Source organism: Rhodamnia argentea, chromosome 3 (genome assembly GCF_020921035.1).
Source record: "Rhodamnia argentea isolate NSW1041297 chromosome 3, ASM2092103v1, whole genome shotgun sequence".
Lineage (NCBI taxonomy): Eukaryota > Viridiplantae > Streptophyta > Magnoliopsida > Myrtales > Myrtaceae > Rhodamnia > Rhodamnia argentea.
The window spans coordinates 7,971,636-7,984,687 of NC_063152.1; the positions used below are offsets into that span (position 1 = coordinate 7,971,636).

At 38.4% G+C, this 13,052-nt stretch overlaps 1 protein-coding gene across 1 annotated transcript; it reads left to right on the plus strand.

Annotated features, from left to right (window-relative positions):
• Positions 1 to 1,661: 1,661 nt before the first annotated feature.
• On the plus strand, positions 1,662 to 2,790 carry LOC125314032 (pyrophosphate-energized vacuolar membrane proton pump-like). The gene is made up of 2 exons (XM_048275487.1): positions 1,662 to 1,934; positions 2,327 to 2,790. Exons 1-2 carry the CDS (start codon positions 1,662 to 1,664, stop codon positions 2,756 to 2,758), a joined length of 705 nt encoding a protein of 234 aa, XP_048131444.1. The 3' UTR covers positions 2,759 to 2,790.
• Positions 2,791 to 13,052: the final 10,262 nt, after the last annotated feature.

Sequence of the window (13,052 nt, forward strand, 5' to 3'; positions counted from 1 at the left end):
GATTTGATGAACTTGCCATTTCAGAAAGAAAAATTTACGAAAGCTTCATAGAATGAAAGACTTAAGCAAAACTCTATACATAATTGCGGCAGATGGCTTATATGGTGCAATTTGGTTTCCTAATCCAATGACTGAAGACTGGCCTACACTTTTTAGAATCTAATTGTAGATGTCATGCTAGTAATACTCGCTATCTTTGTTCTCTTAGCTTTTGTTTGGTAAGCTGCTGTATGTTATTGAGAAAAGATCTTTAATACTTTCTTAGGCATAATTTATGTGAAAAAAAGGTTGAAATTTACCCTAAAAGCAGTCCAATCTTGGAAGAACTGAAAATCATTTCTATCTACACAGTTTGGTCCAGATATTCAGATGAGCCGACTTATTTTTGTAGTGCTGATGACTGTTTACTGCAGATGAGCTTGCTCAATTTCAGGTTGGAGTCACCATGGAAATCTCCCGATTAGATGCCTGGCATTCGTTTAAAGATGGTTCTTTGGAAGCCCCAGCAGCATACATTGTCCGGGGCCTGTGTCGTAGGTGTTGTCTACCAGAAGTCATTCTGCGATGCATGCAGGTGATGTTTTCTCCCAAAGAAGAAATCCCCCCTCTTTTCTTTTTGACATTTTCAGCGTACACGCCAAAACGGATGTACGTAGCATCTCATCTGTCTTTCAATTTATTGAACCATTCTCTATGCAATGCAGGTCTTGGTATCTGTAGTGGAGTTTGGTGGCCCTCCTGAAAGCCATGATGATCTGATTGAATTGATCACTTCGCCTGAAACAAGCCTACTTCATCTGTTTAGTCAGCAACACTTGCAGGTAATTTAAGTACTTGATACATGGGTCTTCATGTATCATGAGATACCAGGGATAGTCATTGCTAGAGTACTACTCTCCTGCATGTCCTGACTGTATTGCGCGTGAATTTTGTTGGCATAACAATGATTCACTATAGTCCTCTGGGTCCTCTCTAGTTTAAATTGTCTTTGATACTTTGAATTCTGCACCCTATGAACAAAGGACATCTGGATCGTACACCTTTATCGTGTCTAAAGTGGATCGTGTTTTACTCTTTCGTACTCTTCTTACAATGAGTAGTGTCCGACTTTTATGCATTTCGCCGACTCTTGTGGGATTATTCTAGTTACTTAAAGTTGCTGATGGTGTCTTGGTTTTTTCCAGGAATTTTTGTTCCTGCAGAGGGAATGCTCCATATGCCGCATGGAGCAACAAGAAGTTGATAATTGGCTTCATAACAAGACACTTAAAGTTACGTCTCGATGAGAAATCATTCATTAGCCCTTCCTTTTCCTCTGTTTCGTGCGGCTGTCCTCTGTCTCTCTCTTCGCTCGAGGGTTCGCTCGTCTGTCCTCTGTGCGAAGGTCGACTGCGAAGGGCTCGCTCGTCTGTCTTCGCTCAGAGGGTTCGCTTCTCACTCTTTGCTTGAAGTGTTCACTTCTCTCTCTTCGCTCGTTCGCTCGTCTGCGAAAGTCGCCTCTTCCCTCGTCATCAAAAAGTTACGAGAGCACCTCTCTCTCTTTGCTCGCTCTCTGTGCAAGTGACCCACCGCGAAGCTGAATCTCCCAACCGCAAAGCTCGACTTCAATCTTCGGCGAGAGATTCCCAACTCAGATCTGCTGGAGGTTAGGGTTTTCTCCAATGTTTTTTTTTTACCCTGCCTTGGGATATAAATCTGTCATTATCCCAATTTTTGCCATTGCCATGAGCATTTTTGTGAGTTTCAGTTTTGCTGCCATGTATGTAATTGCTGTGGCTGCCCTTGGTATGCCTAGTACCATTGCCACTAGATTGGCCATAGATGCATGCGACAATGCTGGAGGTATTGTTGAGATGGCTGGCATGAGTCACAGAACTCGTGAGAGAACTGATGCCCTTGACGCTGCTGGCAATACAACTGCTGCCATTGGAAAGGTACAGGCAATCCTTGCATATGAATGTAGTAACAGACACTGTCCTGTTGTCCTTTTAGTAGCTTGTCTTGAAAAAATCCGTAACATAGCAGAGGAAATGTCAGTCTCTGTGTAGAAATTTTTTTGTGAGACCTCGTTCATATCATCCAGAGTGTGCGCTCATTGGCCAATAATTTTTTTTTACCAACATTCATGACTAAATATATAGGTGAATTATGCAAGTCCTTTTGGATTCTTGCTGGTGTGGCATGACGTTTGTCTAAAATCACATTTTTTTTCCTTGATGTGCTGCCTTTAATCTATCATTATTAATATTAGCCCTGTTGTCAAATTCTACTTACCTGTTATTTGAATCTTATAATTGATGAGCTTTTCACTTTCTCCTGGTAGTAGGGATTCGCCATAGGATCAGCTGCCCTGGTGTCTCTCGCTCTGTTTGGTGCATTTGTGAGTCATGCAGCAATTTCTACCGTTGATGTCCTGACACCAAAGGTTTTCATTGGTTTGCTCGTGGTTGCCATGCTTCCTTACCGGTTCTCTGCTATGACCATGGAAAGTGTGGGAAGGGCAGCATCGAAGATGGTTGAGGAGGTCCGCAGGCAGTTTAACAGCATTCCAGGGCTCATGGAGGGTCATGCAAAGGCTAACTACGCTAGATGCATCAAAATTTCAACTGATGCATCTCTCAAGGAGATGATTCCACCTGGTGCTCTTGTTTCTGGTGTTCAGTTAATTCTTATGGAAATAAGATGCGTATCTGTTTTGATAGTTTACGTTGCTCAAGGTATAGCTCTTGATAGACTGCTTGTTCAGAAGATGTTGTAGTTTCTTCGTTGTTGAACAAAATCTGTAGGTAAACTAGGTTTGCTGATAAATGCTCTTATCATGATCTCTATGACAATGTTGGAGCTTCACATCGGTTTGTATCATTTGATTGTGGATTTTTCCTGGATGAAAATTATTCGTTGGACTTGGTTTTAAACAGATTGCAATTTCAACATCCCACACTGGGGGAGCATGGTACTCCATTTTATTTTCCCATTGAGGCTGAACTAGGAGCCTTGCCATACTCTCTCTCTATTCCAGGGTCCGCTTGAAGATACGCTAAACAAGCCTTAAGCAGCGGTCGGTCCTTGAGATACTTCAAAATGCTGATCGGACAATGCAAAGAATTACATTGAGATATGCAATTGCTCCAACTGTTTGAAAGTTAGCATATACTTGTCTGTGGTTATTCAGTGACCTGCTAAGTAAAGTTGTGTGACTTCATAGATCTTTTTCCTTAATATCTTGAAATTCGCTTTCAGGCTGGTGCTTCGGAGCATGCGAGGACCCTTGGCCCTAAAGGATCGGAGCCTCACAAGACTACTCTTATTGGAGATACCATTGGCGATCCTGTGAAGGAGACTTCAGGCCCATCGCTTAACATCCTCATCAAGCTAATGGCAGTGGAGTCGTTCGTGTTCCCTTCTTTGCTACTCACGGTGGTCTGCTCTTCAAGATTTTCTGAGGGAAGGAAATGGATGACTTCCCTTTTGTACCAGCAGCATCGTCATCAACTCAATTTGGCCTTGGCATATATTTCCTTGTTGGTTTTCTATAGCTTTAGTGATTCTGATTGCTAAGGATGGTGCATCTATTTCCTTCTTGGTTCTCTATAGCTTTAGCGATTCTGATATCTAAGGATGATGATGACGATTATGAAGGTTACAAGTTTATGTTATTATGGGAATGCCTACTTGAGTTTTAAGGCTGAACCTGGCAATTTTTGAATTATGGACTGGCGGACTCTTCACTTTTAGCGTACTCATCATGTTTTCCCAAAATCCTTTTTTTTTCTCTCTCCTATTAATTAAAAAAAAAATAAGCTCTGCGCTAGCCAGTGCACATCAGACTAGACAGAAGTCACAGATCCTTTAATTAATTAATCACTGTAAGAAACGTCAATAATAGATTGGCTGTGTTGACACTCAATTCTACAACCTCTATAAAAGAATATAAAACAAAATGATGTATCCCCCAATCCCAAAAACCGAAAATATAAGACAAATCATTCACTTATTGAATTTTCTACTTTGGACTAATCTTGTCTAATTGTTGGTAACATAGTGGAAACAATCTCCAGGCTTCCAAGGGAGGAGGGTGGAATAGAATGATAGGCGACACCTTCACCAGCTGCTAGCACAAACCCAACTTGCCTCCACTAAAATATAAGTCTGTTAATTCTTCCTTGATAATTATGATTTGCTCCTTTTTTTCATTTTTCAGCTGATGATCGTGTTGGTATTCTTTAAATTTTGCTATTGATATTCTTGGAATGTTTTGAGTCTATGTTCATACCTCATCCTGTACTGAGATCACCTCACACCAGAGGAAAGATTAAGTGGAAGTCTCTGTCCAAATGTCTTCACTGGGGGACACGCTTCTCTTGAGTATTTCATGAGCATGCAAAATCCTTATTTTTCTGGACGTTATTTTCTGGACGTTACTAAAAATTTGCATCGTCAAAAGGGAGCAACCACGACCACCGTTTGTCTTTTTCTCTGAGAAACACAAGACTGATCCTCAGACATGATGAATGTCGATGCTACTGCTTTGATGGAGCTTCTGCATCTTTCCTTTGATCTGTGTTGACAGAGAGCTGAAAGTTTTACCCAATCAGGCATGCTCCAAGAACAATGCAGGTACTAGGAAATTGAGGTAGCCCCCACATACCGACTCCTCCCGCTTCAACGAAGTAAAAGAAGCATGAGCAGGACCCATAATTTGGTCCGCATTTACATAAATAATTAAATGACGAATTATACTTAAATTAGTCATTATTTGAATTTACATTTTCTTGAATAACATGCATTTTAGGTAAGAATCAATCATTTTTCATAGATTATTTTATGTTAATAATATTCCAGAAGTAGAAATTTTCAACCGTTATCAATCGAATTTTTGGTTGATAAGCAGAAATTTTATCCTGTTATCAAAGGCGTTTCTACGATCGGAAATCAATTTTTAAAGCAGAAGTTGATTTTTTAACTTCTGCTTCTTAAGCAAAAATAGAAAAAACGCCTAAATCCTTAATCTTCCCCATTCCCTCCCGCCACAGTATTGTTTCATGACATGATAGGCTTCCTCGAAGCTCCACTACGAACCGCCATTGACGATGCCTCGCGTCGACGAGCTGTCGCTCATTGCCATTGTACCTCGCAATCATGTCTTCAAGCAATTGCCCGCCGTCCATTGTTGTTTATCGGGTCCTTGTTGAACCTCGTGTCTCCATCCTCTAGAGCTGTGCTGATGTGGCCACTACTGTTACCAATAGCATCGTGGGTCGCTTGCACCAAATATGGGTTGCCTGCACCAAATTTGGGTCGCCCAAGGCAAGCAACACCGGATATGGGCTCGCTGACTTTGGAATTGACGTCTAGAACTCGTCCAAAAGGATAGATACAGAGAGAGTTGGGGGTTGGGGCTCTGGCCAATGACTCAAGGTGTTGTTTGGGAATCTGAGATTGGTCAATGCCAAGTGGCAAAGGCACTACATTTTAAATTTATTATACTTGTACCAATTCAGTACTAAACATAAAGGGTTACGTTTTTCAGTTTCGTCTAATCCTATACAGGAAACGAGAATCCGGAATCCAAGCGATCTAATGGAACCTATAGAGTTCAAAGGAGAGAATGTCTCAAACTCCATGAGAGGTGAAGGAGACCGAGAAAAGCCACTATTCTCCATATCAAATAATGACCAGAAGGTAATGCCTCCAAACCATCACGGACGATAGCATTTTAAACTCCAAGGCTGCCGAAAAAAATGATCCAGCACTAGTAGGAGCCCTATTTTAGCTCTTCCTCGGTCCGAAGAACCAGGAGGAGATTTTGGGAATCGCTCGTCATTCATCGATTTTTTCACCTTTCAATGAAAAAGCACTAGAGAGAGAGACAATGAGGGACAAAATGTGCGTGACGGAGAGACAAAAATGGTCGGCAGGTGGAGTGTGCGATGTAGTTTATATGGGTTTGGGGGCTTATGCTGACAAGGTGCAGGGGAAAAATCCTAGGAGAAACAGTAAGGCAATGAGGTGAGGACATGACGGCGAGGTACAACGAACCCAATAGATGAGAATGGACCACACGTGATTGCTTGAGGACATTGAGGGGGTCACAGCACTCAGCCTGCCCTTAGTATGGCTCACAAGGGCCTAGATAAGGGTTGCGGCCCTGAGCAGAGCGAGGGCCCCAACCTCGCCTAGGGGCCATCGGCTTTGTTGGCGTTGTGAAGAAAAATCAAATAAAAAATCAATAAAAAGTTTTAAAAATATATAAAAATAAAAAAAATATTATTTATATCGGTCTTGATCATATCATGTAGGACAGTCGACCTTAATTAAGCTGTCACGTTATGATTTTTTGCCAAAATTAACCAAAATGACTAAATTGGTAATTCATTAAAAGGTTTAGGATTAAATTGACACAATTGAAATGTTTAGGATTGAATTGGTAAATTGTTAAAAGTTTTAAGACTAAATTTGCCAAATTGAAAGGATTATGGCTGAAATTTGTATCAATGCAATAAATTTTGGACTTCTTAAATAATTTTCCCGCGCATGGTGAAGCTCGGAGCTGTTACTTTGATTGAGTTCGTGAGAGAGAAAAATGGGGAAAATAAGGAAAAGGAGAAGTGGATAGCCAAATTAAGTATGTCTATGACAAGTGGACTCCATTGCGCAAACTAAAATCCAACGGAACGGAGTGCACAAGTTAAAATGATCAAAACTATAATTGTTCCTGCAAAAACAAAGATGAGGTGTACCAACAAAATAGCGATTGGATGAAAGACTTGACCATCCAAATGAAACGTACTTCAGGCAGCATTAGGTTCAATACCCGAATGGTGGGAAAGCTGGTCAAATTATGCTATATTATCTCCTCTTTTATTCTACTACCGCTATTCTAATTCTCCACCCTAAATTTGAATCTCTATGCATTATTTCACTAGGGAGATTAGAATAGTTCTTTTTATAGATATCCAGAAGTAACTAGAAGCTAATAGCTACCCTAATTCACAATGTTTAGTCTCTGCACAATGCTGAATTCTACCAAAACGGCATGTCACTAATAGTTAGATTTTATACTTATGATCAACACAAAAGGCAAGGCGCTATCAACGAACAGATGAAACTAAAAAGGGCACCGAAGTATCCGAATTCACAGTAGAAAAATGCAAGTGTCGCTGTTGAATTATCAGAATACTGAAACCTATTGAACTTACTCATATCAACGGGAACTCAGGGGAGAGATTATTGAGAAAAATGAATGTAAATTTGGGTTAGACATGAATTACTTCCTCATAACTGAACAAATTGGGTACATTCTTAGATGAAATACTTAACCATTTGAATTTCCTTCTCTGCTTGAAGCCACATTTATCATAGAATGATTTATTCTCATTGCTGCAGTCAAGAATCACCTTATAACAGCCCACAAACCTGGCATGATCGGCGAGGAAAGAAAGAACCTTCTTCTTGGACATTAGGCGAGTAGAAATTCTAACTTGTCGATTGTCGGATTATCTACCTCTCTTTGCATATTACTTTTGCTGGTTTGATTGACATCATTGAGAGTGGGATTCATGGACTTAATGGTTGGATAGTTGAAATTGGACATTGATTAGTGGTGGTCGAGAGAGCTGAGCTTCGGCTTAGGCATGCCTCTTTTGAATTGGTTTTGCACATCGTATCTAAGCGCTTGATTGACGCTCTTGAGGGTTGAATTCGTGATAATGGTGGGCTGCTCGTCAAGGTGGACAGTAATTGGTGGTTGGCCGTGCGAAGTTCTTGTCATCGACGATTTGGACAAGCGAAGGACCCTCGAATTGATTCGCATGTGGTTATTTTGAGTTGTTCAAGGTATTATAGGTGCTGGATTAGAGGAATTCAAGGCCGGTTGGGCAAGATGACTGATGTATTCATGTGAGAAAGTCGGTGATGGTGTTACATGGGTGAGCAGATGATCTTGATGCTTTTGCTTATCGTGGTTGTTACCAGATTGATCTTGCCCTATTGTTGCAGTTGACATCTTGTTTGCTGGGTGACTGACATTTCTAATGGTTGGCTAGCTAGAGCTATACTCGTTGAGCTTTTAGCTCACTCTCATTGTTGAACTCTTTTTCATATACCTTTGTTCCCGTGTCTTCGGATGATAATGGCGATGCTGGAGCATGCTAATGGTGATTGTGGATAGTATTCTGGAGTAGTTTTTTCTTTTGGTCCTCCCAATGTAAACTTTTGATTTAAAAGGATGATGTACATATAGGTTTTATAATCAGATGACTTTGTTACGTGTCGTTGAATGTTTGTTTATAATAAATGTCGATAGTGAAAACCTATGAGGCCATACACTTTAGGCACTTGTAAGTTGGCCTCCCTTGTTTAGATAGTCTTCCACATATGCCATATACTTTATATGTAATAACAGATTAAAGCAGAGTGCGTACTTGTAAGTGGCGGGCCTGGGACGTCACACTTTGTTAGGCTCCTCTTAAATAATGAGGGCACTTCAAGTTTTTGTTTGAAACAAGATTTATTTCGGGCACTTATTTGAGAAAATGAAGGCACTTTAGGTAATTATTTAAGAAAATAAGGACACTTCATGATCTTATTTAGAAAATATAGTTATAGTCACTAAAAACCCTCAAATTTAAGTAATTTTACCCCGAATGTTTATTTTAATTAAAAAAAATCATCAAACTTTAGACCTAGTGTTAAATCTACCCGCAATTCCTTGTCTAAAAAAGTTTTACATTTTATGTCCTGTCTCAAATTTGTCCAGAATAACGGCAAGAACCTTGAGGACAAGGTCAATACTCAAGAGAGTGCAGTTTCCATGTTAACAAGGGAGCAATCTCAACATTCGGACCGAACCTCACGGTCAAGTGGGGCGGCAGACTTTTCAGCATATAATCATTGCAAGGAGAGCTCAAAAAAGAAAAGGGTGGAGCTTTTCTTCGTAGCCAAGAAAGAGAAATAAAGAGAGAGCGTTATGGTCGGCAAAAGAGAGAAAAATTTAATAAAAAATAAAAATAAAAAATTGAGAAGTGGTCGTCAAAAGAAAGAAAGAAAGAAAAAGAACATAGGAGAGAGATTCTAGTGCAGGAGGTAAAAAGGAAAAATTGAAAAGACGAAGAGCAAAAATTGTCGTTTTCACTGTATCAATAATCAGAATACTTTTCATAAATCGTTTTCACTGTATCAAACATATATCATTTCACAGCATAATAATTTCCGTTAATCGGATACACAAATCAATACGTATAACTTTTTTGCAATCCCTTGATAATCCTCAAACCATTTCACAATAATTAACTCACCAACCGTTTCTAAAAATGCTTTCCATATCATTTCAAATAATCAAAAGAATAGTAAATGCCCCATCCGAATTTGATGCATCAAATATGCTATAGATGATTAGTTTTGCCTTTTAACCAAATCATACTTTGCACATAATATGTCTAATCCTTTTATTGAAGAGATAACACTACTCAGCTGATAATGCCCCAACAACATAGTTATTCGAGCCGACAATCTCATAATCATGTTAATTAAAGGAGAATCAACGTCAAAATCAAATAATATACTATCTCAATTTCGAATTGGCTAAAACGAAGCCTAATCGCTAACAAAAGGATTGCCAAGCAGTAGCAAATTGCTTGCACAAAGCGATTATTCAAAGCTACCTGCAACGTGGAGCTCGCACACGAAGTTTGAAAATTTCGCTCCAACTAAAACATTACTTCAAATCAACTCCCAACAAATTCCATAACTTCACAACATCATAATCCTTGATTTTCATGTAATCTCACAACTTAATAATTCTAATCGGATTTCGGAGTTCAAATTTCACATGATTTTGAATATGCGTCATATTTTAAAAAATTACTTCGATTTGACGAACACGTGGTTTAATCCTCACCGGATATTGCGGGTTGAAAATGCTCCTTCTTTTTCCTTTCCCCTTCTTTCCTCCTCTCTCTCTCTTAGTGCGAGCTCTCCCTTTCACCTTTATATCTCTTCTTTTGCTTTTTCTTTTTCTAAAGCCCACTTTTTGACCAAGGCATGTGTAAAATATGAAATGCGGGCTCCCACTGGACTCGTGTCGGTCAATTAATGTAGTATTATTTTGCTGACTTAGAATATCTCATGTACCCAATATTTCCTCGTGACTCTAAGCATGTGGTTTCTATTCTGGGGAATGAATTACTAATTTATTATGTAGCTTGACAAGTTTGACTTTTTAGTGCGATTCTCATTGCCAACCGGTTCTATTGTAGAAAGGATAAATATCATGAAAAATCTTAAATTGATACGTTTGTAATATATTTATCTTAATTTTTTAATTATCAAAAATCTTAAATTGATACAACTGTGACAAATTTATCAAATTTTTTTGACCACCAAAAATCATAAACTAATACAACTATGACAAATTTATCTCAACTTTTTTACAACAAAAAATCTTAAACTCATACACATGTGATAAATTTGCCCTCGGTTAGTTTTCGTTAGTTGAGTCAATACCACAAAAAATCCTAAATCAATACACATGTAATATGTAGAGGGTTATGCGTACACCTGGCAATTTTCATGTGTCATCTAACTTAACATTTGATGATAAAATTTAACGAAAACTAACGGATGGTACATTTATCACGGTTGTACCAATTTAGGGTAAATTTGTCACGGGTATATCATTTTGAAATTTTTTGTGGTCAAAAAATAGTTTGAGATATATTTATCACATGTGTACCAATTTGGGATTTTTGGTGATATTGACCCTTGTATAAATCGGATCACAAGAGAATGGTCAACAACTGGGCATTTTCTGTTTCCTAAGGGGCATTCCAGTTCTTTTCTCCATGAGACTTGAACTAAAAAATCAAGGGCAGGGCCAGAGCAAAGACGAAATGCACTGTCTCAATTTTGGATATTCTTTCACCAAGCTCGTCGCACTGATCCTTCTCTTGGGGCTTGCATTCTATTTTCCCCAGTAAAGTTTTTGCCAACTGATGCGCTCATGTCGGAAAAGTTGGTCCTCAAAACTTAAAAGACATGAAAGGCACGATGCGAAAGAGAAGCTAGTTGATCCAGGCAAATTGTGACTGAAGGCATTTAAACTCTATTCTAGAGTTTGCTGAATTGAGTCTAGAAGGCGTTCAACATGACGAGCAAAAGGGCAAGTAGAGGCAAGGTGTTATTGCAAGCAGCAGCCACAGGCCAAACAGAATTTGAAAGGTTTGATGTCAGCGGTGCAGTCCTCTCCTTGAAAGATATTTTCTGGCTTCCGAGGATGCTCCGGAGATAAACTCTGCTTCAAATTTCTTCCCAGTTCATCGCAAGTTGCAATATAACTTTCAATTTTTAATGGTACTTATTTGACTGGCTTGTTTCACAATGAAATCTGAGCAAGAGAGCACCATGTGAAGGACTAGCCGCAATTTTGATATGATATGATAGTCATTGAGGGTCACCCTTAGTTGTCACATGGAAATTTGACTCATGAATCGAAAAGTTAAGAGTATGGATGGTGGATCGTGAATTTCATCCAACAGAATCATAAAATGGGACATAATATTCGAGATAGGTATTTCATGACGGATGTTAATTTATTTTAAATGATTGTTAGGTGAAAACAAATGATAACATTTACTTGGGAGGCTGAGATGTATGTCAAACTTTCGTGCAATATGATGTCGTGAAAACTAGTGTGAAAGAATGTACAACGCAAATACAAACTTAGAGCAACACTTATAGAACTAAATAACGTGCATATAATGATTTATCAATATGATATACTTAAAAATGAAATGTCATCGCATTGGTTTGGCTTTTACTTACCAAATAATTTTATGTCGAATCCGACAATATGGTGATTTTCTTATCATATGTCAACTTTATTACGTCAAGCTGATGAAATAATCGATAATTTTATACATTGATAAGTATAGCAGCAGTTAGAGTGGAATAGATCAATAATATGAAATTTTGGATGAGAAACTGTGAAATAAACAAAATTGATCAATTGATTAATTGGTAACTTGACAATTAAGTAGAGAGGAGTGGTGGGCCTACCCACTTATTCGAAATAAGAAATGGACAAAAGAAAATTTGGTAGAGATGAGCGGTGGCCTCAAGTTAAGCAAGGACAGGCAGGACCCAGCCACCGGAAGAGGGGGTAGAAAGAAAATTATATGCTGTCTGATTACAGGGCTAATTCCGTAACAACGCTTTAACTCATTCAATCTTAATTCTATCCTTTCCTTATTTATCTCAATAATCTTCAACTTTAGATTTAATCTTAAATCTGCCTCTGATTTTTCTATCCAAAAAATCCTGAAACTTATGTCATGTCTAGAATCTGCTTCGATAACTTTTTGTCTAAAAAACACACTAGCTTGTCTCAAATCCGCCCTTGTGAACCCTCCATCCAAAAACAGTCCTTATTGTTTGACGTGACATTTCAATGTCAATGAAAAAAAAAATCTAAATCAACAAAGTGAGGTGGAACATTATCTCAAACGAAATTGTTTTTTGATAACGAAATTAGGAAGACTAGGGACGATTGACCGTGATTTTTGGACGGAGGGCTAGCAAGGGAAAATTTAGGACTAAACCTAAAGTTCTAGTTTGTTTTAGACAAAAAATTTGGGGAAAATTTGAGACTAAACTTACAATTATTTTTTATTCGAATTTTTATTTTGAAACTAGACCTAAAGCCTTTTTATATAAATAGGTACCCTTCTCATTAAATAGTTATTTGTTCGACTTTTTACGCACTTGAACAAATTTTTGGTTTAATAAACTTGTAGGTGATCGATACAGTAGCACAACACTTTTTGGGAGCAGAGCACCACGTATTTTTCATGTATTTCTTCATTATTTTTTCCATATTTCCTTGGAAAATTGAATTTATTCCCAGACAACAACGCATTCCGGAGGAGAGCTATTTCAACCATATATGTACAAATATCGGTTGTCCAGTTTCATTAGAAAGACGCTGGATAAATACACTACGAGTGCCATAAATTTTGTTATGACGCTCATTTGAGAGCTATAATTTTTTTTTGTTC